General features: G+C 39.8%; 1 protein-coding gene across 2 annotated transcripts in view; it reads left to right on the forward strand.

Moving 5' to 3' along the window:
* The window catches only part of PDXDC1 (pyridoxal dependent decarboxylase domain containing 1), a 674140-nt gene that overhangs the window by 626012 nt on the left and 23952 nt on the right, over window positions 1–24176 (forward strand). For both annotated transcript variants that reach the window (XM_044089172.1, XM_044089173.1), the window contains one exon: window positions 6633–6737. In XM_044089172.1, coding sequence (XP_043945107.1) covers window positions 6633–6737 — 105 coding nt within the window. The remainder of the gene's footprint in view (window positions 1–6632; window positions 6738–24176) is intronic.

Raw genomic sequence — 24176 nt, forward strand, 5'->3', positions numbered from 1 at the left:
ATGCCTACCTGCACATCCCAGTAAGGGAATCATGCAGAAAATTCCCGTGCTTCAGAGCAGGATCACTACACTTTCAATTCTCTGCTATGCCATTTGGCTTATCCACTGCTCCCAGGGTATTCACCAAACGTCTAGCTCCTGCCATTGCCTTTTGCAGGCAAAACAATGTACAGAATTACTCTTACCTGGATGACTTTCTAATCCAGGCACACTGCAAGGAACTGCTCCTGCAGCACCTCTCATTTGTAAAAACCCTACTCACCTCTCTGGGGTTCACTATCAACGAAAGGAAATCAAAACAGACACCTACCAGTAAAATCATATTTCTGGGAGTCTTAATGGACACACAACAGCAAATGGCCTTTCTGTCCCAGAAAAACAAAGTTTCCTACCAAAATACTTCCCTACTCTGGCCTCCCAAACTCAGCTTTCTTCCAGGAGGTTCCTACAAGCTGTAGGGTACATGGCCTCATGCATCCTCCTGGTACCTCTGGCCAGACTACACATGAGGAAAATTTAGTGGCATCTAAAGAACCTATAGTGTCAACACTCACAACCTCTGGACACCTCCCTGCCTGTGATCCCTTACATAAGATCCAGGTTCCTCTGGCAGGCCCAGGCCTCGCTCTGAACAAGGGACTTCCATTCACCCTCTGTCCATCAGACCAGACCATAACTACAGATGCTTCGGATGCAGCATGGGGCACCCATCTAGAAGACAGATGCACCCAAGGTCTCTGGGACACACTGATACTATCCTTGCACATCAACCAAAAGGAAATGATATCAGTACAAAATGCTGGGGCATCCTTCAAACCCTGCCTCAAACCAGGAGGTCTTCTCATAAAAACAGACAACACAACACCACAGTCATGTTGTACATCAACAAACAGGTAGGGACTCAATCTTACCCCCTGTGCAGACTAGCCATGAACCTGTGGCTAGCTGCCTCATCCATGCGACTACATCTTATAGCCCAATACCTACCAGGCATCAACAACACCCCGGCAGACCACCTAAGCAGAAACCTGCTAGACCCACATGAATGGCAAATCCACAGAGACATTTTTCTGCAAATTACCCACACATGGGGGACCCCCCCCCCCAGGTGGACCTGTTTGCCTCTCATTTAAATAACCTAGTACAGAAATTCTGCACCAGGGAGTACCATTACCTGGCCTGGAAGATCGATAACCTGACCTTCCCTTGGAATACCCTCTTTGTGTATGCATTCCCACCTCTACATCTCATTCCAAAAGTGACAAATCTGTAGAACCAAAACGAATGCAACCAAAAAACCAAAGGCTCACGGCCGAAGAGATCACCAGGACCAGGATACAGATGAATTGATGTACCAATTTCTTTATTTCTTTATTTTACGTATAACATCCACAGATAAGCAGCTCACAAATAAAAAACTGACTGAAACAGGCAATACAGTCAAGCGCTTTCGCCCGGGCTCTCCCAGGCTTTATCAAGACAAGAATACAGTGAATGTGCTTCCATTATATACATATGCTATCCCAATAATTCAATTATGTAATTATAATTAATTGAATTATTCTTATTGTTTAAAAAGTTATCTTGGTGCTTAAAGCTACATAATCAAAAGCATTATCAGGGTCCACATAAACAGATTGATTTGTGACATGCAATTTTTTAAAAGGTTCTTTTAAGAAACTTTTTAAATAAATTAAATAAATATAAACATGTAAATATTATTAAATTTTTAAAATCATAAATCTATTGTACATATAAACAAACATATATATGTATAATTTAATTATTCTTAACTACTTATTTATAAAATACATATTATATTGTATATTCAATATCAAAAACTGATGCATGTATAGTTAATCTAGAAAAATTATAAAATTATAAAAAGAACTGTTAAAAAATTTTTGTTTAAAAAAAGTTGTTAAAAGATATATACTGAGGTACTGTGCATAAAATAATACTCATACATTTTACTAAAACTTACTACAATATTAAAAGTAGACTATGTTAACTGTTAAATGCAGATAATAAATACTTAAAAAATCATTCTGTTCAATATATATTCCAAGAACTGTTATACTGCCATTTTATTGTAATTGTAAACATAAAACCAGATGGAAATCTTTGTAATTATGAATTAATAAATTGGCTATAGTTTGGCCCTTCGTAGTTTAAGGGCACTGTTGATACTGATAGCATCATTAAGCCCTGGTGGCCTTGTGGCATTTAATTTTATTTGCCACAACAATTCTTTATATTCCAGGGATGCTTCCCAATCACCCCCTCTTACACTGTTAAATACTTGTTCCAAAACAAAGAATTTTAAGCACATATTACTGCAAGTTAAAGAGTGCTTGTAAAATGCATTCGATTCTTTTTTATTTTTAATTTCATAGATGTGCTCATATACCCTTCTTTTTAGGGTTCTTTCAGTTTTTCCAACGTAAAAGCATAAACAGTGTTGACAGAATCCCAAATAAACCACACCTTTTGAGTTGCAGTTAAAATGACCTGATGGAAACAAATTTATATTTCTAGATTTTAGGTAAATGCCTTTGTTATTTAGTATAAAGCAACATTGGTTACAGGAATTGCATTTGTAGGTTCCTCTAGTGAGTTGGATTCTACTATTACTAGATAGTGTTTCCCTTTCTAATAATTCTTATAAATTGCAGTCCCTTCTTCTAACAAATTGTGGTCTATTGGGAATACTTTTCTTAAGATCTTCATTAATAGAGAGAATAGGCCAAAATTTACAAATAGTGTTCTCAATCTCCAAATTGTTCATGTTATATGTATATAGAAAAGAAAGATTTTTTGTCATATTATTGTTCTTTGTGGTAACAATCTCTTGGGACTTTGTATTACCAAGTAATGGGGGAAATTGTGTATTCCTTTTTTGGGATATTTCATTAGCCAAAGTTTCAAACATGTTTTTTGGATAGCCTTTTTCCAAAAACAATTCCTTTAGGTATTCACATTCTTTTTGATAAAGGATATCCATACTGCAAATTCTGGATGCTCTTATTAATTGGCCTTTTATGATCCCCTTTTTTTGAAATAATGGATGGTTACTTTCAAAGTGCAACAACATGTTTGAGTAGGTATTCTTTCTAAAAATGCTAGATTCAAACTGTTTGGATATATTGTTTTTCCTTAAAACAATGTCCAAGTAATGTAATTCAAATGGATTTATTTTGTGTGTAAATTTTAAAAAACTGGTGGAGGAATTAATGTGTTGCATAAATTTTTCAAAGTCATTAATATCACCTTTCCACAAAATGCAAATATCATCTAGGAGCTTGACTGTATTGCCTGTTTCAGTCAGTTTTTTATTTGTGAGCTGCTTATCTGTGGATGTTATATGTAAAATAAAGAAATAAAGAAATTGGTACATCAATTCATCTGTATCCTGGTCCTGGTGATCTCTTCGGCCGTGAGCCTTTGTTTTTTTCATTCCAAAAGTGCTTATCAAGGTAAGGGAGGAAAAACCAAGAGCAATATTCATTGCCCCAGATTGGCCCAGACAGCATTGGTACCCACTGCTGCACAGCCTATCACACTAGCCCCCCCCCCCCCCGGCAGCTACCTCTTCATACCTCACCTGGTATCCTGGGGGGATGGAACAATGCTGTACCCAGACCTTCAGACACTCAAGCTCTCAGCATGGCTTATTCTTCGAAAACCAACAAGGAATCTATGCTAAGCAAGCAAGTCCTTGACATCATCACAGAAGCCAGAAGGCCCAGCACCAGAAAATCATACGTTGGAAAATGGAAAAAGATTCTGCTCCTGGAGCCAGTCCAGGGGGGCAGACATATATATGCCCTCCAATTCCTCTTATTCTAGATTACCTTGCTGAGCTTCTTAATAAGGGTCTTTCCTTCGCCTCCATAAAGATCCATGCCTCTGCCATCTCGGCACACTTTGATACAGAACAGCCATTGTACTCCCACCCTCTTATCATACAATTCCTTAGAGGACCCTGTAATATCAGGCCTCCTAGAAGACAGTCCACCCCAGCCTGGGGCCTGAACTTTGTTTTACTAAAGCTTACTCTGCCTCTCTTCGAACCTGCAGCATCCTCAGAACTAAAGTTGGGAGGGTGGCCTAATGGTTAAGGTGTTTACCTTGTAGAACCAAGGTGCAGGGTTTGATTCTCACATGGGGTAATTGGCTAGGCTTAAAATGGCCGACAAGGGCAGTTAGCCTAGTAGTAACCTATGAACCTATAAAGTACCCCTCTTGGAAGACTGCCTTTCTCCTGGCTATTGCTTCAGCCAGGAGAGTGTCAGAGCTTCAAGCCTTAATGGTCATTGAGCCATTTATCATCTTCCATGCAGACAGGGTCTTCCTGAGAACCAAGCCCTCCTTCATGCCAAAGTTGGTTTTGGACGTTACCCTCAACCAGGCCAGCCACCTGCCCAAATTCTTCCCTAATCCTCAGAACAAGGGGGGAAGGATACTGCTTTCTCTGAATGTGCACAGGCAACTCAGATTTTATCTGGATCATACAAAGACATTCAGGAAAACTGACCAGCTCTTGGTCAGCTTTAAAATGGGCACAGGGAAACCAGTATCCAAACAGACCATTTCTAAATGGATAGCACACTGCATCTAATTTTGCTACTCCTTGCATGGAAAACAACTCCCTAAGACCATCAGAACCCATTCCAGTAGGACAACCTCTACTTCCACAGCATTCCTTAGAGGGGTACCCACCAAGGACATCCTGGAAGCTGCCACATGGACTTCAGTCCACACCTTCATGAAACATTACCATCTGAACCTATTATCAAAAGCTAGGGCTGGGTTTGCCTCTGCAATTCTGCAGGGCATGCTCACCCAATCTTAAGTTTCTATTAACCTTCCACCCTTCTCCTCAGCTTTGGGAATCTTCCCAATGGTTAGGACTGCAGCAGTGAAACAAAGAACATAACATAGTACAGTTGTGTACACTTACCATAAGTGTAGATGTTCTAGTGTGTTGACTACTGCAGTCATGCTTTCCCTCTCTCCTTCCCCCTGATATCTGCTTTCTTTAGAGAGAATCGTATTTTATGGGGGTCTCTGACCCCAAGACTACTGTTGGTTAAGGCAAGAAAAACTGAGGTAATGGTGTCGCCTGCTCTCCTTTATAGCTCGGACGACCTGACGTCATCCAGCAAGCGACAGCAGCCGACTCACAAAACCTTGACTCTGGTATTCAGACCGACTGAGGGCTACCACAGCATGGATAACCCAATGGTTAGGACTGCAGCAGTGAACACACTCGAACATCTACATTTATAGTAAGTGTACACAACTGTACGTTTTTGCAGGGAGCAGGGCACCTGCACCCTTCATAGCCCCCTTATTTATATGTACTAACTCCACAGTCCTACAGTTATGGAGAAAAGACAAAAAACACACCCAGTGAATCAGTGCTGGAGCACAAACACCTACAGATCTAGGGGTGTAGCATGATATTGGCCATTCCCCATCCACACATACTCTGCTAGACTCCCTTCCTTAATACATCCTATAAGAAGATGACACCATCACATACTTTCTATAGATCTTTACACTTTTCTGTCAGTTGTGATTCAAACGAGCATTCCATCAAATGGCGCATACCAGTATATGCATGTGTTTGTGTTTGTGTGTGTGTGTGTATAAACATTGTTAAATACTTACATAAATTATATTTTGTATGTAAAATACATCCTCCAACAATTTCATGTCTTACAGCAACTTTAAACATTAGCTGTAAGAACTATTTAGCATCAAAAATATAAACAAAATGCATATGCTCATAATAAAATGAATACAAAACACATTAACAGCCTGTTACTTAAGCACAGTAATGCCCTCCAGGATGAATGTTACAGGGAGAAATAACAGACCTTCATGGGTTAGAGAGGCCTGAAACCACAAGCAGCAGGCCTCACAACTCCCTTGAGCAGTCTGTTATTTTAATAGTTGAACCCACCCTGCCAGGCATTATTGCTTGCTTTGTGAAACTTGTATGTGCTCGTATCGTGGTGGGAAAATGTAAAATGACCAGAACACCCACTCAGTCAAGAAAGAGAAATAATAGCTATGTTGAACTGTCTGTGCCTGATTCAACTTAGTCATTTCACTTAAAAATATGAAAGCCTCTGTCATGCCATCTCTTTAATGAGTACATACTCAAAGCCTGAAGCCAGACATTGCTGACTGTAAAGCTGTTCTTTGTGGCTTTGCACTCCACGCTCTGCAATTTCAGGTAGTCTTTTCACGTCATGTCCTGCTTCCTTTTCTGTGTTAGAGACACCTCTGAGTTCAAATGTTGCTGTTCTTAAAATTTTATTTTATTTGTTAACATATAAAGTATTTTCTTTTCAATAAAAACATTTGAAAAAAAACACTGTTCTGTGCACAGCAGTAGAAGTCTGAAAAGGGCCTTCCTCCGTCTTTGCTAGTCAGAATCCAGTTGAAGTATATTAGGCACCACCCGTGTCCGATGTATTACAGAGTTTTACTTTATGCTTCACCTGCTTTGTTTGTGGACAATTGCATTAATAAGGGAGAAATTGAATGCTTAATGCTTGTATATTTGGTTGAACATTTTGTTTGTAAGGTAACCATGAATGGAACTTTATTATTTACAGGTTCTGTGGAGTCAACAGAAACGACTTATGCAACAAAGGCACAAAACACAGGATCAACCCCGCCACCCACCCCTACCATCATTCGAACAAAACACCGACACCCAGGTGAGTAGCAGACATTTTGTTTGATGTCCTCTTCCATTTTATTGCCCTTCAGACGTGCAAAATCAAAATTAGTGATAAGCTACTTAGTAAAATACTGAGGATGTTTTTTGAGCTGAGAAACTTTTTCTGGTGCATGCACACACTGATGAGAATATTGCTGTTGTGTCTACCCAGAACTACAACAGTTGAGATCTAGAGCACTGCAACATTTTGTTTGCGACTACATCATTAACTGTTCTATAACTTTTTGCTGAGGAGGCACTCTGGCATAGAAAATAAAATTTCTACCTCATAGCAAGAGGTTCTCCAGTTGTATTCTCAACTAGGGTGCCTTTTTTGTGGTGGCTGTGAGACCTCCCTGTGTTCAGTTCTCAGTGCTGTGGTTTCCTCCCACCATCCAGAGACAATACAGTAGGCATCCTTGTTGAGTGTGAGTGCATCTACCATTCTGTAGCAGATTGGCACCCCATTTAGAAGGAGTATCAAAGTCATGTGTCCATTAGATGCCAGGGTAATCTTCAGCATCATTGCAGCCCTATAAAAATAAAGCAGGCTATTGGAAGATGGATTTTTTTTCACTATTAAGTCATTGTGTTTGTGTATGTTAACACATTTTGTGATTGCATTCTGTTTCCAGAGCATAACGCCAGAAATGGCTCCTTAATATAATGCAGTTTATTCCTTCCTACTCCGCACACAATGACTGTACTTTCAGTAAACTGGTGAGAATTGTTGATTTGTACTGAATTGCTCACTAGGGTCATAACATGATCATGATTACATGTATTTGAGCATAATGTGTGCAGGCAGCTGGTAACTTCAAAGCAAGATGAGACTGCAGGGAGCAACTGAATGAGTTAGGCTAACAGAAATATTGCAGGGCTGCATTACAGCAAGACCAGCTTTTAGCATAGGTGTAGTTTTAAATAAATATTTAGTCAGATGTTAATCAGGCTTCAGCATTCATTTTAGTCTTTTGTACCAGAACTGTTTGAGAATAAGAGCACATTTCAGACATATGATGTGGTGCTATAGTACCACAAAACCCAGCACCTCTAATTCTACTATAGTACCACAAAACCCAGCACCTCTAATTCTACTATAGTACCACGAAACCCAGCACCTCTAATTCTACTATAGTACCACAAAACCCAGCACCTCTAATTCTACTATAGTACCCCAAGACCCAACACCTCTAATTCTGCTACAGTACCCCAGAACACAGCACATCTAATTCTACCACAGTGCCACAATCTAATTGTACTATAGTACCACAAGACCCAGCACCTCTAACTCTAGTATGATACCACAAGATACAGCACCTCTAATTCTATTATAGTACCACAAAATGCAGCACCTCTAATTCTATTATAGTACCACAAAATACAGTACCTCTAATTCTACTGTAGTACCACAAGACCAAGCACCTCTAATTCTGCTACAGTACCACAAAACCCAGCACCTCTAATTGTACTATAGTACCACAAGACCCAGTACCTCTAATTCTACTAGGTACTTCAAACCCAGTACCTCTAATTCTACTACAGTACACCAAAACCCTGCACCTTTAATTTTACTATAGTACCACAACAGCCAGTACCTCTAATTCTACTATAGTACCACAAGACCCAGCACCTCAATCTACTATACTATCCCAAGACACAGCACCTGTAATTCTACTACAGTGCCCTAAAGCTCTGCACCTTTAATTTTACTATAACACCACAAGACCGAGCACCTCTCATTCTACTATAGTACCACAATACCCATCACCTCTAATTCTACTATAGTACCCCAAAACCCAGCACCTCTAATTCTACTAGGTACCTCAGAACCAGTACCTCTAATTCTACTATAGTACCCCAAAACCCAGCATCCACAATTGTACTATAGTACCACAAGACCCAGCACCTCTAAATCTACTATAGTATCCCAAGACACAGTACCTCTAATTCTACTACAGTACCCCGAAACCCTGCACGTTTAATTTTACTATAGTACCACAAGACCCTGCACCTCTAATTCTACTATAGTACCACAAGACCCAGCACTTCTAGTTCTGCTAGGTACCTGAAACCCAGTTCTACTACAGTACCCCATAACCCAGCACCTGTAATTCTGCTATAGTATCACAAAACCCATCATCTCTAGTACTACTATAGTACCTGAAGACCCAGCACCTCTAATTCTACTGTAGTACCATAAGACCCAGCACCTCTAACTCTAATATAGTACCACAAACACAGCACCTTTAATTCTACTACATTACCTCAAAACCCTGCACCTCTAATTCCACTACAGTACCCCAAAACCCTGCACCTCTAATTTTACTATAGTACCACAAGACCTAGCTTCTCTAATTCTACTATAGTACCACAAGACCCATCACCTGTAATTCTGCTATAGTACCACAAGGCCCAGCACCTTTAATTCATCTAGTTTCCTCAAACCCAGCACCTCTAATTCTACTATAGTACCCAAAGATCCAGCACCTCTAATTCTGCTATAGTACCCCAAGACCCAGCACCTCTAATTCTACTATAGTACCACAAGACCCAGCACCGCTAATTCTACTATAGTACCACAAGACCCAGCACCGCTAATTCTACTATACCACCACAAGGCCCAGCACCTTTAATTCTTCTAGGTTCCTCAAACCCAGCACCTCTAATTTTACTATATTACCCGAAGATCCAGCACCTCTAATTTTGCTATAGTACCCTAAGACCCAGCACCTCTAGTTCTACTAGAGTACCCCAAAAACCAGCAGCTCTAATTCTGCTAGAGTACCCCAAGAACCAGCACCTCTAATTCTACTATAGTACCACAAGGCCAACCACCTTTAATTCTTCTCAGTTCCTCAAACCCAGCACCTCTAATTGTACTGTAGTACCCAAAGATCCAGCACCTCTAATTCTACTAGAGTACCCCAAGACCCAGCAGCTCTAATTCAACTAGAGTACCACAAGGCCCAGCACCTCTAATTCTACTGTAGTACCTCAAAACCCAGCACCTCTAATTCTACTACAGTACCCCAAAACCCAGCACCTCTAATTCTACTACAGTACCCCAAAACCCAGCACATCTAATTGTACTACAGTATCACAAAGCCCAGCACATCTAATTCTACTACAGTACCACAATCTAATTGCACTATAGTACCACAAGACCCAGCACCTCTAACTATAATATAATACCACAGGACACAGCACCTCTAATTCTACTACAGTACCCCAAAACCCATCACCTCTAATTCTATTGTAGTACTACAAAATGCAGTACCTCTATTTCTACTATAGTACCATAAGACCCAGCAAGTTTAATTCTAGTGTAGTACCACAGAACTGAGCACCTCTTACATAAATGCTCAGACATAACAACATGAAACAACTTAGTCAACTGTACACATGCTGTAAGTACGTTTACTTGCACAAGATTTTTATTTAATGATAACATAAAAGGAAGCATTTCCCCTGTATTCCCAAACCCATTGCTTTATTATTCTTACTCCGAGGGCACTCTCAGCATAGAGACAGTGGTCCTTTGTTACTGTTACTCTGCAGTGCTGTGATCTATGAAGTATTTTAGAGTATTTTGTTTTGGGTTCCCTTTCTGATTCACTGTGTGCACTGCAAAATTCTGTAACTTCCTAGAAAGGTGTCATCACAGATCCTGCCTCAACTCAGTCTCTTTTGTGCAGTGTTTTCAGATAATGTAGTTCCGTAGTGGGGCATAATGCTTCAAGCTGGGTGTTTTGATGATTAGTACATAAGAAAGCATCTTCTTTCTCTTCCTGCTTATGGCGCGCCTCTCTGTGCATCACAGCATCCCGTAATATCCCTTATCTTCCTGACGTGATACTTGAGGATATTCAACTAAAACGAATTTCTCAAGATTCTGTCCTGCATAGCTGTCATTTGTGAAGTCGCATTCATTTCACTGCCCATCATCCCAACTATCACCCAATACGTTATTTAGGTTGCTTTGAACTAAAGTACCACATATGCATACTACAATAAACATATATGACAATGATGTATTAATCAGTATAATATATGCACATTTTATTAAAATATTGTACTTTGCACATTCTTTTCCATGGGAAAATGCCACTGTGTGTAGTACCTGTGTATTCACACTATGCTCTACCAGTGATGCAGCAGTTTTCTCACATGGACTAGATCTTTCTAAAAAAAAATAGTGTTCTTTTTGGCCACCTGTCTTAAAATGGTATGTTTTACTGACACCTAACCTTGCATTGTTTACTGGTTGCTGGCTGCTTTGGTAATTCTACCACAGTTCCGCAAACAAAAATAAAGCTCTTCTGGATGCCAGTGTGTGTTGCTGTACCCTATTGTGTCACAAATGTATGTACTTATTTTACTTTTCACAAACTGTTTCACGTATTCTGATGGAGACTTAGGTTTCGAGCGAGACACTGTATAAATGTAATCAGAGTCACAACACATCAGTTGTACACACGAATGTCATTACATGTGTTGTGAGACACTACAGAAATGTAACCAAAGTCACCTAAAATGACACAGTTGTACACACAAATGGCATTACATATGGAGTGAGACACTGTGCAGATGTAATCAGTCTCCTGAAATGAGACGGGTGTACATACAAATGTCATTAAATATGGAGTGAGACACTGTACAGATGTAATCAGTCTCCTGAAATGAGACGAGTGTACATACAAATGGCATTACATATGGAGTGAGACACTGTGCAGATGTAATCAGTCTCCTAAAATGAGACGGGTGTACATACAAATGGCATTACATATGAAGTGAGACACTGTGTAGATGTCACCTAAAATGAGACATTGTACATACAAATATCATAGAGAGTGATGCTGTGCAGATGCAATCAAAGTCACCTACAACAAGATGGTTGCACACAAATGTCATTACATGTGGAGTGGGACACTTTGCCGATATAAGCAAATTAATCTACAGTGAGACGATTGTACAAAAGTGTCATTACATATGGAGTGGTACACTTTGCAGATATAAGCAAATTAATCTACAGTGAGATAGTTGTACAAAAATGTCATTACATATGGAGTGGGACACTTTGCAGATATTAGCAAATTAATCTACAGTGAGACGGTTGTACAGAAATGTCATTACATATGGAGTGTGACAGTGACACTGCAGATATAATCAAATTAATCTACAGTTTGACGGTTGTACAAAAATGTCATTACATATGGAGTGGGACACTGTGCAAATGTAGTCAGAGTCACCTGAAACGAGGCAGTTGCACACATAATGTCATTACATGTCGAGTGTGACACTTTGCAAATGTAGTCAGTCACCTAAAACAAGACAGTTGCACATATAAATGTCATGTGGAGTGAAATAATGTGCAGATGTCATCAAAGTCACCTAAAATGAGACAGTTATCAGTCACCTAAAATGAGACAGGTGTGCACACAAATGTCATTACATATGGAGTGAGACACTGCACATATGTAATCAAAGCCATCGAAAACGAGAAAGCTGTACATATAAATGTCATTACATATGGCGGGTGATGCTGTGCAGATGTTATCAGTCACCTAAAATGAGACAGGTGAACACATAAATGTCATTACATATGGAGTGTGACACTGTGCAGATGTAATCAAAGCCACCTAAAACGAGACAGTTGCATACATAATGTCATTACAAATATGGCAGCATCACATTTTTATTAATCACATTGTGGGTGTCTGCACAAGTCTGTTTTCAGTGGTGGTAGTATGACTTGGTCATACACATCACAATAACAATGTTGGCAGCTTTTTTCTCCATACATAATATGGTGCATTATTTTGTTTGTATCCAAGAGCCATACTGCTTGTTTCCCTTTATGTTTAATTTAATCAAAGAATGTCAAATGCTTGTTGTTTTCTGCCCTTAAATTTGAAATATGCTCTTGCTATTGTTGTGATTGTCCAGTTTCAGATGATGTTTGCTGAAGCTGTCTTATTATGCAGTTTTAACTATGTGCAGATATCCCAGATGTGCACTGGCTTTTTATTATTTTTTTGGAATTGGTAATGGAATATCTTGGCTGTACATTTCTCCTTTGATCAGCTGTCACTTTACTGTAGAGCATCAAGGTTCTGTATTTCAAAAAATTGACTTAGTGTATCTATATGTATCCTGCCTGGTGCTTCATTGACAGGGTTTCTGTATATACTATCTTTACTTTTTCCTAGTAGCATAGGATCCAGTCATGGCTGAAAAGGACCACGTGAGCCAATTCCCTTATAATACATTGATTTACTTAAAATAATTCAGGACAAACACCTTAAGTTGAAGCTAATTTTTAAAGCAGTAATCAAGTTTACTGACTTAATTAATAAATAAATGAATTAAAACAAGGAGGACAAGGGCCATTTTTAGAACATGGGTTCCAAATTGTTTAAAGAGCAAGTGGAATAAAAAAATGAATTTATATTTGTAAGGAATGCAGAGTTTCTGTGTTTAACAACTGACACATGTGTTACAAATCATTTTATGAAGGTTAGAAGCAAATTTTGGAGTATATAGCCATGGTGGTGTAGCGGTAGTGTTGTCGCCTCACAGCAAGAGGTTCTCCCATTCGATTCTCGGCTAGAGTGCCTTCTGTGTGGAGTCTGCATGCCCTTTCCACAGTCAAGTGGTGTTCGAAAGAAATGAGTGAATGGGTGTGCCTTCGTTGAAGGTTGGACGTCAGGCTGGCACCTTGGCACCGTAAAAATCTACTGCCAATCATTAGTGAACCGGAGTTCAGCTGTGGTGACCCTTAACAGGGAAAAGCCGAAAGAAGAACAAAAAAAAAAAAAAAGAAGCAAAATTTGGAGTCCCAAAATCAAAGTTGATTGCAACTATTTAAAACATCCAAGCAGTTTAATGTGGTCAAAAATACCAACAGTACTGTTTCTGACTTTTCAACGTTCCCTGTTTATCTAATTTTGTGACTCAAATCCCACCTGTCAAGCATCAGATATACATTTCAACCAGTAACTAAGGGACCTCTCCAAGTGACCCTGCTGCTAGCTGGTATTGCATGTGTGTTGGTATTTAAACTTACTGTTTATTTATATAACAATATTTAACACTTCTCTACATTATCACCTTTGTTAGATTGTTTCTTGTTAAACTGTAGATTAGCAAGATCTTACATTTCCTAACAGCAGCTTTAGCACTACTTTTTACCAGTAGATATCAGTGATTAGAGGTTTAATGTTGGGTAACTCAACTGTTCTCTACTAGTTCTGTGATTAAGTAGTTAAACTGACAAAAGACAAACAGCTGTGAGTGCTTTATTTGAATCTCTGTGCAGTATTTCATTTGACAAGTCTCTTGTTCATTCACTTCATCTGGCTTCTTCATCTTTAACTGATTGTCCATGTTGAGAGAGAGAAAAGCAAAAAACCCATAGCTAGTGTTTTGATGTCCTGGCCATTCACAGTAGTTACAGAGAGACATTCACAAGCAAGAATGTCTTAGACTTATGATCTTTCCAGCTAGGAAGAGTTGCATTACTTTCCAACGCAAGCTGATGAGAGATGCATCTGCTTTATGAAGTGTGCACATCATTTTCCCACTTCATTAAGAAGTTGCTTCTGTGCCAAAAAGAATGCACCGTCTCCTTCCTTACAAATCAGATAGTTGAATTATTTTGTGTTTTATTATTTTTTTATTTACTTTAATATCTGTAATTTTGTTAGTCTTGATGTAAATGAACAAATTCAGATCCAAAACTTTTCAGCAATAACCTGGGCAAGAAGGTCAAGAGTGCATTCATCAGTGGTCAGCATTCAGGAGCACAACTAATGCCCTTTTCTTTTACCAGCTGCTATGTCTTACAGGCAGGCTGGCCCCAACAATTGTATTATTCTGTAAGACTGTGGTGGGGTATGACTACAACCATAACAGCCTGAATGGAGGTATTTGAGTTTTTGTTGGTCTACAGCCAGTTATTTTTTCCCCATTTGTAGTCTTTTACATTCAAATTGACTATGACTCCTGACAGAGTGCAAGCTATGTGACAATTTACAATTACTGTTCATAGGTTAATACATGTTTACTAGGCTAATGACTACAAGGGCCTTTTTAAGCCTAGCCATGCATTCCAAATCTCTGACAGGTTCTGACACCCAGTATAAGTGTAAGCATGGGCCTGGGAGATGAACCATTTATAGGTTACCTGTTTGCATCAGAGACATAGGTGCCAAAACGGATTAATTTCCGGCTTCTCATCCAGTTGTCCAAGTTGCACTTGAATTGGATTAGGGGGGAACTCTGCTTTACATGGATGAGGAGCCTGTTCCATAGATTGGGTAGTCTCTGGGATACATACCTATCTCTTCAACAGGTCCTATTTATATCACAGGCAAGGTTTAAGTCTTTAGAATTGGTAAGTCTGGTACTGTTTGTTTTGTGGATAAGCAAGAGGTCCATTAGAGTGGGGTCTGAGAATGCCCTGTATGTCAGGCATAGCTCTCCCCTCAAAAGCCTGTAGGAGACAGAGTACAGGGATAGGGCCTTGAGGTGGTCTGCATAGGACGTATTACTTATGCCATGTATTCTTTTAGTGAGGAACCTCTGTGATCATTCCAATTGTTGGATATGCCTGGTTAGGTACATAACAAAGGGGACATTGCACTCAATGATAGGTCTGATGAATGCCGAATACAGTGGAACAATGACTTCCTTAGACTTAGATGCCATACCTTTGTTTATAAGTTGCACAACAGAATGATTTCCTCACCACTGTAGACATGTGATGATCAAAGGCTAGATTACTATCTGTGTGTGTCCCTAAGTCCCTGACTGCTGGGTCAACTCTAAGGGGTGCGTTGTCAAAATGATAGTTACCAGGGATGGATGACTTCCCAAAGGATACTATTATGCATTTCTTGGCATTTAGTTTTAGTCCATGGGTCTGACACCAGTTGTCTGTATGTGTCAGCCCCTCCTGGAGAACATTTGTGTCAGAGTGAGATTCAGTGACAGCTCCTAATTTGCAATCATCTGCAAATTTAGTCAGCCAGAGACCACTGACATTGGCCTTGACTTCTGAGAAGTAAATGCCAAAAAAAGAGTGGTCCAAGGACTGATCCCCAAGGGACTGCACTTTTGACTGGCCTCTTTGTAGAGGTGAAGTCCGCAATTCTAACTTCCTGTGTCCTGTCTGTGAGCCAGTTGACTATCCACTGGGTGACATATGGGATTGTACCCAACCTCCTGAGTTTGTCAACAATGCCCAAGTGGGGTATTGTGTCAAATGCCTTGGCCAGGTCAAGGTAGGCAGTGTGAACATTTTTGCCATCATCCATTGCTTTTGTGACCTTCTCATAGAAGTCCACCTGGTTGAGTAGGCATGATCTGCCCTTGACGAAACCAAACTAGGTTGGGTCCAGTGTCTGGAGGTTTACTATATTTCTGCTGATCATCTCCATGATAATTCTTTCCATGTATTTACATATAAGACTACTGAGACTTATGGGTCTGCAGTTTCTAGGGTTTGTAGATGGCCACCTTTGTGCAGAGGATTGACTTTTGCCTTTCTCCATTCATGAAGCACGAAGCCGGTTTGGAGGCAACAGTTAAATAGTAATTCCAGAGGCCCTTATAAGTTGTATTTCATGCTATTTAGAAGGCATCTGGGGATATTGTCTGGGCCTATTGATGCAGTGTTTTGGCCTTAGAGAGAGCATTAAGGACCTGTTCCTTAGTGATAGTTGGGGGGGTTATATTTGATATTTCCTGAGGGAAGGTTGAGGAGGAGAGAGGGGTAAAGTTGGAGCTGAATTTATCAGCCAGGAGGTTTGCTAGATCTTCTGGCTCAGTATAGGTGGATCCATTTACAATGAGCTCTGCACACAGTTGTGTATTGTCTTGTGGTTGTCCTTAGCCTGGGAGGCCAAACTTACCTCAAATTTGGCTTTGTTAGACATTATTTGTCCTCATTTGTTTGTTTAGTTTGAGGGTGCATTTATCCTGCTGGGTACTGCACCTCCTTATTTTTGCCATGGTTTTCTTCCTCGTGTTATACATCCGACTGTTGCAACAGCCAGCAAAGTAATAATAAAATAAATTTTTTGTGTGTAAAAAATTTTCTTTGAACATTTTGAGTGGTTGCAGCTCATCAGCAGCACAGCAGCACCAACCACCACCACCCTGCGTTTTAGAGAGTAAATGCAGTCTTCATTAAAGCAGCCCGAAGTAAACTTGTGTAAATGTGTGTATGTGTTTGTGTGTGTGTGTGTGTGTGTGTGTGTGTGTGTGTGTGTGTGTATATAAAATATGGGTCTACTTAATGAAATGTTAAAATGTTGCAATCAAACTACCTTCTCTGCCACATGTGTAAAAAGCTGGATTTGCTAACTGCCCACCCCCCACCCCCGGCAGGGCCTCACTTCTGAGTGTTACTGACTGGTTGAGCAGTGGTGGTGTACCTTTATAGTAAATATATATATATATATATATATATATATATATATATATATATATACACACACACACACACACACACACATACAAGCTGTTAGTAGGTACTGTAAGTTCAACACTGCGAAGTTTCTGCATTTTGACATTTCAGGATTGTATATACTGTAGTGTGTGTGTGTGTGTGTGTGTGTGTATGAAATGCCACTTTGTTGACCAGGCAGACCCACTGGATACACATTCCATTTTCAGGGGGTGATCTGTGTCCAGTGTCTGGTTAAATGTCTTGTTGATGGTCACACTGTAGGCAAATGAAAACTGAGGAAATCAAACCCTGGACCACAGGAATTACGACTCATAGCCTTGGCCCCTGTGCCAACTGCCCAAGCAACCTGTATATTGTATGTGTGAGTATATAAATGAAACTGCAAATGGGCAAAACAAAATAAAGATCGCTCTAAAAAGATGGAACAAAAAAAAAAAGCATAAAATATTATTTTATGCAGAGGTAAACCCCCTGCAATCCCATACCCCCTGCTAAATATATACACACACACACACCAACTTCAAAATCGCACAAAAGTGAGAAAAGGGCAAATTCCTAGTCATCTCTGTAAGCCAGCAAAACTAACTGAAAAGAATGTTCAGTAGTTCAAACATCCGTCATCAACTGCAGCCATATGTATGGATTTTTGACATCCATTGACTTGTCACAAAGTCTAACCTCGTGCCATCGAACACCTAAGTACCAGCTTTTTCACCAGTCGATGAAAACAAACATTGATAAAACATAAACATTCCATAGCAATAGATGGTAAATACGGGATTCAGTAAAGCAGAGAGAAATACTGGAGTGTGTGCGTCTCCTCCCCAGGATATAGACTACCTTAGCTCTTGCACATCTACATTACCCCATATACTTCAACAAAGCATATTCTGAATACAAGTGTCCTGCTGTCTTCTACCCGTTTGTCCTGACTGCCACGTCTACTGTCTCTGCTCACCTCCTGATATTTTTGTCCCCCAGCAACATTTCAACCGTTAATCACTCCCTTCTACATTTACTTTGATTTCTCTATAACTTTCTTTCTCCATGCCAGCTAACAAGTATGCATACTTACATACATATTCCTCACCTCCTCTCTGCTTTCTGGTCATATTTCCTACACTGCCTCTCTCATATTTTTTCTACCCATAAATGCAAATTGACTTTTTAAACCTCTTTCTGACAATTTGTCATATATTAATATATAGTTTCTGTTTTGCTGATTTGTAGACCTGCTGTAGTATAGCTGCCAGTAAGTCATTGTATGTCCATGCTGCAACTTTAAGCTTTACATTTTCTGTACTGTACAACACTGCCTACATTGCCTATTCTTTAATGACATTTTCTCCCCAGGCCTCCACTGAAAAGGGGTTACTGCTGCTCAACTGAACTACCACAGACAAACAATTGATCAATATATAAACAAATAAATATACATACATACTTACATATACATACGCACGCACACACGTATAGTTTAAATGAAAAAAAATGTTTAGCTTGGCTCCTTCTGGTCTTAACCTGAAGAGAGTGGTGGAGTATTGTGGTATTTTTTTTTTTTTTTGCTTGTTAGGGCAAGTCACATCCACAATTAATATGTATTGATAAGTGACATCTGTGGTGTTCATCGTAAATCTGTATCATCACAGCATTACAGTTGCAATGGGAATCTAAAATGGCTGCTTGAGGCAGGATGTGTAGTCGGGCCAGTATGACTGCCCCCAGAAGCATCCTAATCCACCTAATCCAGTTCCCTAAACACAAATTTACCTTTAGTTATTTAAAAACTGCTGAATAAAATTAGAAAGAAAATGAAACAGACTACATTTCACATTCACTGCAATATAAAATGCAGCTTGTCAGACTTCACGTACACAGTCTGCACACAGCCCTCTCCAAAGCAACACTTCTACTTAACCAGCTCCCGAAAAAACATTTTTATTAGAGCAAAAAAGTTTAAAAAAATAAAATCCTAAAGAAAACACTGCACTCTAGTCAATTAGAAATGTCTTTACCAGCAAAAATGGGCTGAATTCTTCTACGTGGGTTGTAAAATACCGAATCCTAACATAAACCTCACTAAACTACTTTAATTGCATCAAATAAATGTACTAACGCTTCAAAAATAGCACTGTAATTTATCTCACATGCTACAGAAGAAAACCCTTCATATGCCTGCTCATTAATGAAAATATACACCAACGTGTTAAAGCCCTTCCTTCATATGCCTGCTCACTAATGAAAATACACACCAGCTTGTTAAAGCCATTCATATGCCTGTTCATTAATGAAAATATTCACCAGAGTGTTAAAGCCATTCATATGCCTGTTCATTAATGAAAATATTCACCAGCGTGTTAAAGCCCTTCATATGCCTGCTCGTTAATGAAAATATACACCCGCTTGTTAAAGCCGTTCATATGCCTGCTCACTAAATGAAAATATACACCAGCTTGTTAAAGCCGTTCATATGCCTGCTCACTAAATGAAAATATACACCAGCTTGTTAAAGCCGTTCATATGCCTGCTCACTAATGAAAATATACACCAGCTTGTTAAAGCCTTTAATGCCTGCTCGTTAATGAAAATATACACCAGCTTGTTAAAGCCCTTCATATGCCTGCTCTTTAATGAAAATGTACACCAGTATGTTAAAGACCTTCATATGCCTGCTCATTAATGAAAATATACACCAGTGTGTTAAAGCCCTTCATATGCCTGCTCATTAATGAACATATACACCAGCGTGTTAAAGCCCTTCATATGCCTGGTCATTAACGAAAGTGTACACCAGCGTGTTAAAGCCCTTCATATGCCTGCTCGTTAATGAAAATATACACCAGCGTGCTAAAGCCCTTCATATGCCTGGTCATTAACGAAAGTGTACACCAGCGTGTTAAAGCCCTTCATATGCCTGCTCGTTAATAAAAGTATACACCAGCATGTTAAAGCCCTTCATATGCCTGCTCACTAATGAAAATATTCACCAGCGTGTTAAAGCCCTTCATATGCCTGCTCATTAATGAAAGTATACACCAGCGTGTTAAAGCCCTTCATATGCCTGCTCACTAATGAAAATATACACCAGCTTGTTAAAGCCCTTCATATGCCTGCTCATTAATGAAAGTGTACACCAGCGTGTTAAAGCCCTTCATATGCCTGCTCGTTAATAAAAGTATGCACCAGCGTGTTAAAGCCCTTCATATGCCTGCTCACTAATGAAAATATACACCAGCTTGTTAAAGCCCTTCATATGCCTGCTCATTAATGAAAGTGTACACCAGCTTGTTAAAGCCCTTCATATGCCTGCTCACTAATGAAAATATACACCAGCTTGTTAAAGCCCTTCATATGCCTGCTCGTTAATGAAAATATACATCAGCTTCTTAAAGCCCTTCAAATGCCTGCTTGTTAATGAAAATATACACCAGCATGTTAAAGCCCTTCATATGCCTGCTCACTAATGAAAATATACACCAGCGTGCTTAAGCCCTTCATATGCCTGCTCACTAATGAAAATATACACCAGTGAGTTAAAGCCCTTCATATGCCTGCTCACTAATGAAAATATACACCAGCATGTTAAAGCCCTTCATATGCCTGCTCACTAATGAAAATATACACCAGCGTGCTTAAGCCCTTCATATGCCTGCTCACTAATGAAAATATACACCAGTGTGTTAAAGCCCTTCATATGCCTGCTCACTAATGAAAATATACACCAGCGTGCTAAAGCCCTTCATATGTCTGCTCGTTAATGAAAATATGCACCATTGTGTTAAAGCCCTTCATATGCCTGCTCACTAATGAAAATATACACCAGTGTGCTAAAGCCCTTCATATGCCTGCTCACTAATGAAAATATACACCAGCGTGTTAAAGCCCTTCATATGCCTGCTCACTAATGAAAATATACACCAGCGTGTTAAACCCTTCATATGCCTGCTCACTAATGAAAATATACACCCGCTTGTTAAAGCCCTTCATATGCCTGCTTACTGATGAAAATATACACCGTGTTAAAGCCCTTCAAATGCCTGCTTGTTAATAAAAGTATACACCAGCATGTTAAAGCCCTTCATATGCCTGCTCATTAATGAAAATATACACGAGCATGTTAAAGCCCTTCATATGCCTGCTCGTTAATAAAAGTATACACCAGCATGTTAAAGCCCTTCATATGACTGCTCGCTAATGAAAATATATACCAGCTTGTTAAAGCCCTTCATATGCCTGCTCACTAATGAAAATATACACCAGGCTTGTTGAAGCCCTCTTCAGATAAAACTTAACCACTGAGTATAGCCTGTTAAAGTCATTGTTCAAGCACTAGTGTGACATAAAAATAGGAAAAATATATGGGGTTTGATTTGTGCGATACTTGAAATATCTTGTAATGTACATTTTGGGAGCTATTTTGTGACTTTTGGCTTCACCAGAAAACTCATTCATTCAACCTACAGTGCAAAGTATTATCTCATTTTTTGTGAAAGGTAAATCATGCCTGCTCAACCTGGTTGACTTCTTTGAGTCAGTCACCAGAGCTGTGGATGAGGGCAAGGCAGTTCATACAGCATACCTTGATCTGACCAAGGCCTTTGATACCATCCCCCACTCAGGAATTCTTGATAAACTCACCAAACTAGGCATCAACCCTTATATCACTAGGTGCATTGCAAACTGGCTCACAGAACCCACAGTGTGAAAGTAGCGAATTCCAAGTCAGACTAGTCACCAGTGGAGTCCCACAGGGATCGGTCCAGGGTCCTCTCCTGTTTGGCATCTTCTTCTCAGATGTCCAGGCCAACACTGAGGGACTCTGGCTGACCAGGTACACAGACGGCTGCGAGCTGGGAGCCATTATTAACTCCCCAAGTGATGTAGACATCCTACAGAAAGGCTTCACTGAGACCAATCACTGGTGTTGAAACCATGGCCTTAAGCTTAATGCCAAAAAATGCGTCATAATCCCCTTTGGGAAAAACTAATTTCCCACTAATTACCACATTGACGGGAGCCCACTGAACACTTAAGGCATTATAAGAGATCTGGGGACACAGGTTGACAGCAACCTCTCCTTCAATCACCACATTGCCACTGTGGTCAGAACGTCCTATGTGGCACATCTCATTACCAAGACTTTTGCATCCAGGAAGAAAGAGGTCATCATCTCTTTCTACTCTTCCCTCATTAGGCCAGTCATAGAGTATAATGCCCCATTTGGCATGTACCTCACTAGACACATGCAACAGCTGGAGAGGCTGCAAAAGTACCTCACAAAGAGGATCCTAGGCCTTAAACACATGTTGTACATGGACAGACTCAAAGAAATCCCAGCTATTCTCTATCTGATATCATCTACTAAGAGGCGATCTCTGCTTGACTTACAAAGCTATGTCTGACCCAGCTCTGTTAGAAATGCTACATCTAGAGAAATCCCAGTCCCTCCGCACCACATGCTCCAGAGGCCTCAACCTCATTACCACAATCAGCAGAACATGCTGGAGGGACAGGTTCATAACCCAGAGACTGCCCATGCTCTGGAATAGACTTCCCATACATGTCAAGCAGAGCACCTCACTGGCCCTCTTCAAGAGGAATCTTGATGAGTGATTGGGAAATAAAGTTCACCCTGGGGATTACTCCAGTGGCTCTACTTGATAGAGGCACCGGGAACTAACATCGGGCGGCACAATGACAGGGCACTTCTATGGGCTAGGCTTGTAAAGGCTTCAGGGCCATTAGCCTAGTACGCACCTATGAACCTATGTGTGATGTACAGGATCCTCCAGGTATTTTATATATATATGTGTGTGTGTGTGTGTGTGTGTGTGTGTGTGTGTGTGTGTGTGTGTGTGTGTGTGTGTGTATATCACACACACAACTGTAGATACATGCACGATTAGCAGATTAAGTACAGCAGGTCACTTGTCTCTCAACAGACTAATGTCCCTGTAGCACAGCAGCTGCACTGAGGCAGAGTCTTGTAGTATCAACTCTACTTCCAGATTTACTGTGATTAATCATGGGTCCTTTGGCTGACACATGATTAATCTAGACCAAAATGTCAAAACTTTTCAGAGGTCATGTTTCAAAACAGCATTTCTGAGATCACAAAACATAAAAAAATGTCTTTTTACAGGTGGCTTGCCCCCATTTAGTTGCATCAACCATCTATCAGTATGTATTAGTAGATAATTTGGAGTTTTTTTTGTCTAGCTTAAGTTCACTTTTCTTGCCTTTTTCTGATGACTTATCTTGGAAAAGTACAGTATTAATAAAATAAAAAATAGATTTATCAGTATACGTTTTTTACTGCATCATTACACTTACTCAAGCAGGGCTTGAACTGGAAAGTCTTGTTGCTCATGCTAGTTATGTGACTTGTTCAAAGTTACACAGTTACTAAGAATAATGGTGGTGTGAGGAATCAAACCCAGTGCCCTGAAGTGAGGAGCCTTAGTCCTGCAGCTAGGTACTCGTAAAATCGTGTAGCCTGTCACCAATAATTGTAATCATTTTCGGTATCTATGAGTTTTAGAGAATAGTATTTTGTAGGACCTTTTATCTTTGTACACCTTTACCTGTAACCCTGGGGCTTAAAACTTATGAAAAGTCATAATAACTTGTATAGGTCACTTATTCAGTTACACATTAGAAATATACTTGAATAATTGGTATTAAGAAGTGATGTATTAGCTTGGCATTAGTCAAAGCAAAATAACTATCAAGTAAGCATCAAATGTCAAATTTTTTAGTGAAATGACTTAATATTGTGATCCCTCATAGTTTAACATACAGTATCTTTGAGTTATCCACTCATTGTCATACAGATTACTCAGAGGCAACCTTTGCCTTGCATTTAAAGCTACCTGATCCCACTTTATTGGAAATGCTGCATATCCGAAAGTCAAACTGTACTCGTACTTCTCGTACTGGAGATCATAACCTGGTATGTGA

Source organism: Protopterus annectens, chromosome 12.part0 (assembly GCF_019279795.1).
Source record: "Protopterus annectens isolate FY-2018-M chromosome 12.part0, PAN1.0, whole genome shotgun sequence".
NCBI classification, from domain to species: domain Eukaryota; kingdom Metazoa; phylum Chordata; order Ceratodontiformes; family Protopteridae; genus Protopterus; species Protopterus annectens.